Consider the following 2,500-nt stretch of genomic DNA (forward strand, 5'->3'; position numbering starts at 1 on the left):
CTACAGCCGATTTAGTTCATCAGTTCCCCTATAGCGCATGTGTTTGGACTGTGGGGGAAACCGGAGCACTCAGAGGAAACCCGCGTCAACACAGGGAGAACATGCAAACTCAGAAACGCCAACTGGCTCGGTCGGGACTTGAACCAGCAACCTTCCTGCTGTGAGGCCACAGTGCTGCCCTTGCAAACATTTCATATGGGCTACATTTAAACAAACAAATTAGGTTGAACATTACTTACTTACTTACTCACAGGGCCTTTTATATCGAAGTTGATATTTAGCCGCACCATGTTGGTGTTTCATAACATAATTTTTATGATGTGGGTCGTTAGCCCAACGCTCAACCCACAACCTGGAAGACCAGGACACAAACTCATACACTACGGACAATCTAGCTTCCCCAATTCCCCTAAAGCGCATGTGTTTGGACTGTAGGGGAAACCGCAGCACCCGGAGGAAACCCACGCCAACACGGGGAGAACATACAAACTCAGAAACGCCAACTGGCTCGGTCGGGACTTGAACCAGCGACCTTCCTGCTGTGAGGCCACAGTGCTGCCCTTGCAAACATTTTATATTGGCTAAATTTAAACAAACAAATTAGGTTGACTATTACTTACTTACAGGGCCTTTTATATCGAAGTTGATATTTAGCCGCACCATGTTGGTGTTTCATAACATCATTTTTATGATGTGGGTCGTTAGCCCCAACCTGGAAGACCAGGACATAAACTCATACACTATAGACAATCTAGCTTCCCCAATTCCCCTATAGCGCATGTGTTTGGACTGTGGGGGATACCGGAGCACCCGGAGGAAACCCACGCCAACACGGGGAGAACATACAGAAACACTAACTGGCTCAGTCGGGACTTGAACCAGCGACCTTCCTGCTGTGAGGCCACAGTGCTAACCACTGAGCCACTGTGTCCCCCTGCGAGCAATTAATACGGGTTGAATTTAAACAAACAAATTAGGTTGAACATTACCAAGTGTAATTTGTTTAAATTCAGCCCATATAAATAGTTTGCAACCACTTCCCTTAAAACAAAACGCTAGTAAATCCAACGAATCGTTTATTTGTTTTCCCCCAGTGTGTATGTTTGTTTGTTTGTTTGTTTGTTTTTAGGTTTAACAATCGAACACTTACAAAGTTGTTAATAATACATCAAAAGAGCAAAAACCGAAGAAAGAACGAAAATATAAAGATCCGTTTTTTTAAACGCCGTATTTTCCCAAACGCCGTCGTCCTTCCAATCGGTTTTCAGCAAAGTTTGGTAGTCAGATGATCCGATTGTTTTAAGATTTCTGTGTTGTACATGTCCAACGCATGATTGACCCGAATCATCTCGCTGTTGTTGAGCTTGAGCCGATGTTTCAGCATACACGAAAACAAGTCCAGTTGCGGTTTTCCCGGAGCCACCGGGGGCGCCAGACGGTTAATTCTCTCCCGAATATCCAGCAGAAGCAACATGATGGACGAAGACGAGTAAAACTGGGTTCCCTGCGTGTACGATTGATTAACCTGCTGTACGGCGCTCCTCAGAAGATCCGCGTTGAAGCGTACGCTATAACCGAACACTTGGATATCAGAAATCTTGATGTAGATCTGCCTCTTGTTGGGATCCGATAAGTCCACTGGACCGCTATCATTACGCAGGACGGTTGGCACCTTCGCACGGCTCCGTAGATAAATATGCACGGTCTCAAAAAAGGTCTTCCATCGGTTCCCTAATAGCAGCGTCCAATTAAAACACTGCGAATTCTGCAAGCGAACTTTTTCCCATCGTGGATATCCATGCTCACCGAAAGGCATGCTCCATCCTTCGGAGTGGCTGCCGCTGAATGGATTTACATACACGAAAAACATGGGATCCACGCTGCTGTTACGCATCTGGCAGATCTTCATCGACAGCCCCACGATCATGTGCAGATAATCCATTCGGTTTTTGTTGCTCTTGAGCGTCAGCGACATCCGCTTGCGCCATCGAGGATCGAAGAAGGTTTCCAGGCGCACTTCATTGCTGATAAAGGTGGTGTGTATGTGCAGACGCGAGTCCATCTTCTGGAGCAGGTATTTGAGCTCCAGGTCCTGGAAGTCCAGGTCTGTTTCGAAGCTGATGAACTGCTCGCTGCGCTCCGAGTCTACATTCTGCGGCTCACAGCGGCCTCGGTACAGCTTGTAGCCCTTGTTGCAGGATCCGCACTGGGAGATGTTGGCCAGGCTGCACATGGCGCAGCTGTTGTTGCCTCCGATCACACACGGGATGGGCCGCTGGCAGAGAGTGGCGCCAGTGTGACACACACATGTGCGCTGGCTCTCCAGGAAAGTTCCCCAGAAGCCGTTCTCATTGCAGTAGAGGAAGGACTGCACGCGGTTCAGCCACTGCAGCACCGATCTGAAAGCACACAGAAAACAGTGGTGTAAGGTGATGAATTCCAAATACAAATCAGAAAATATCTGGGACAGCATGGAAATTGGAGCATGGAGGGATTTCCA

At 47.8% G+C, this 2,500-nt stretch overlaps 1 protein-coding gene across 1 annotated transcript in view; it reads right to left on the reverse strand.

Moving 5' to 3' along the window:
* The window catches only part of LOC130228739 (BMP/retinoic acid-inducible neural-specific protein 1-like), a 36,527-nt gene that overhangs the window by 1,333 nt on the left and 32,694 nt on the right, over positions 1-2,500 (reverse strand). Inside the window, exon 3 of the mRNA XM_056457175.1 lies at positions 1-2,399. This exon is cut by the window's left edge and continues 1,333 nt beyond it. Coding sequence (XP_056313150.1) covers positions 1,265-2,399 — 1,135 coding nt within the window. The 3' untranslated portion in view covers positions 1-1,264. The remainder of the gene's footprint in view (positions 2,400-2,500) is intronic.

This window comes from Danio aesculapii, chromosome 5 (genome assembly GCF_903798145.1).
Source record: "Danio aesculapii chromosome 5, fDanAes4.1, whole genome shotgun sequence".
Classification (NCBI taxonomy): Eukaryota; Metazoa; Chordata; class Actinopteri; order Cypriniformes; family Danionidae; genus Danio; species Danio aesculapii.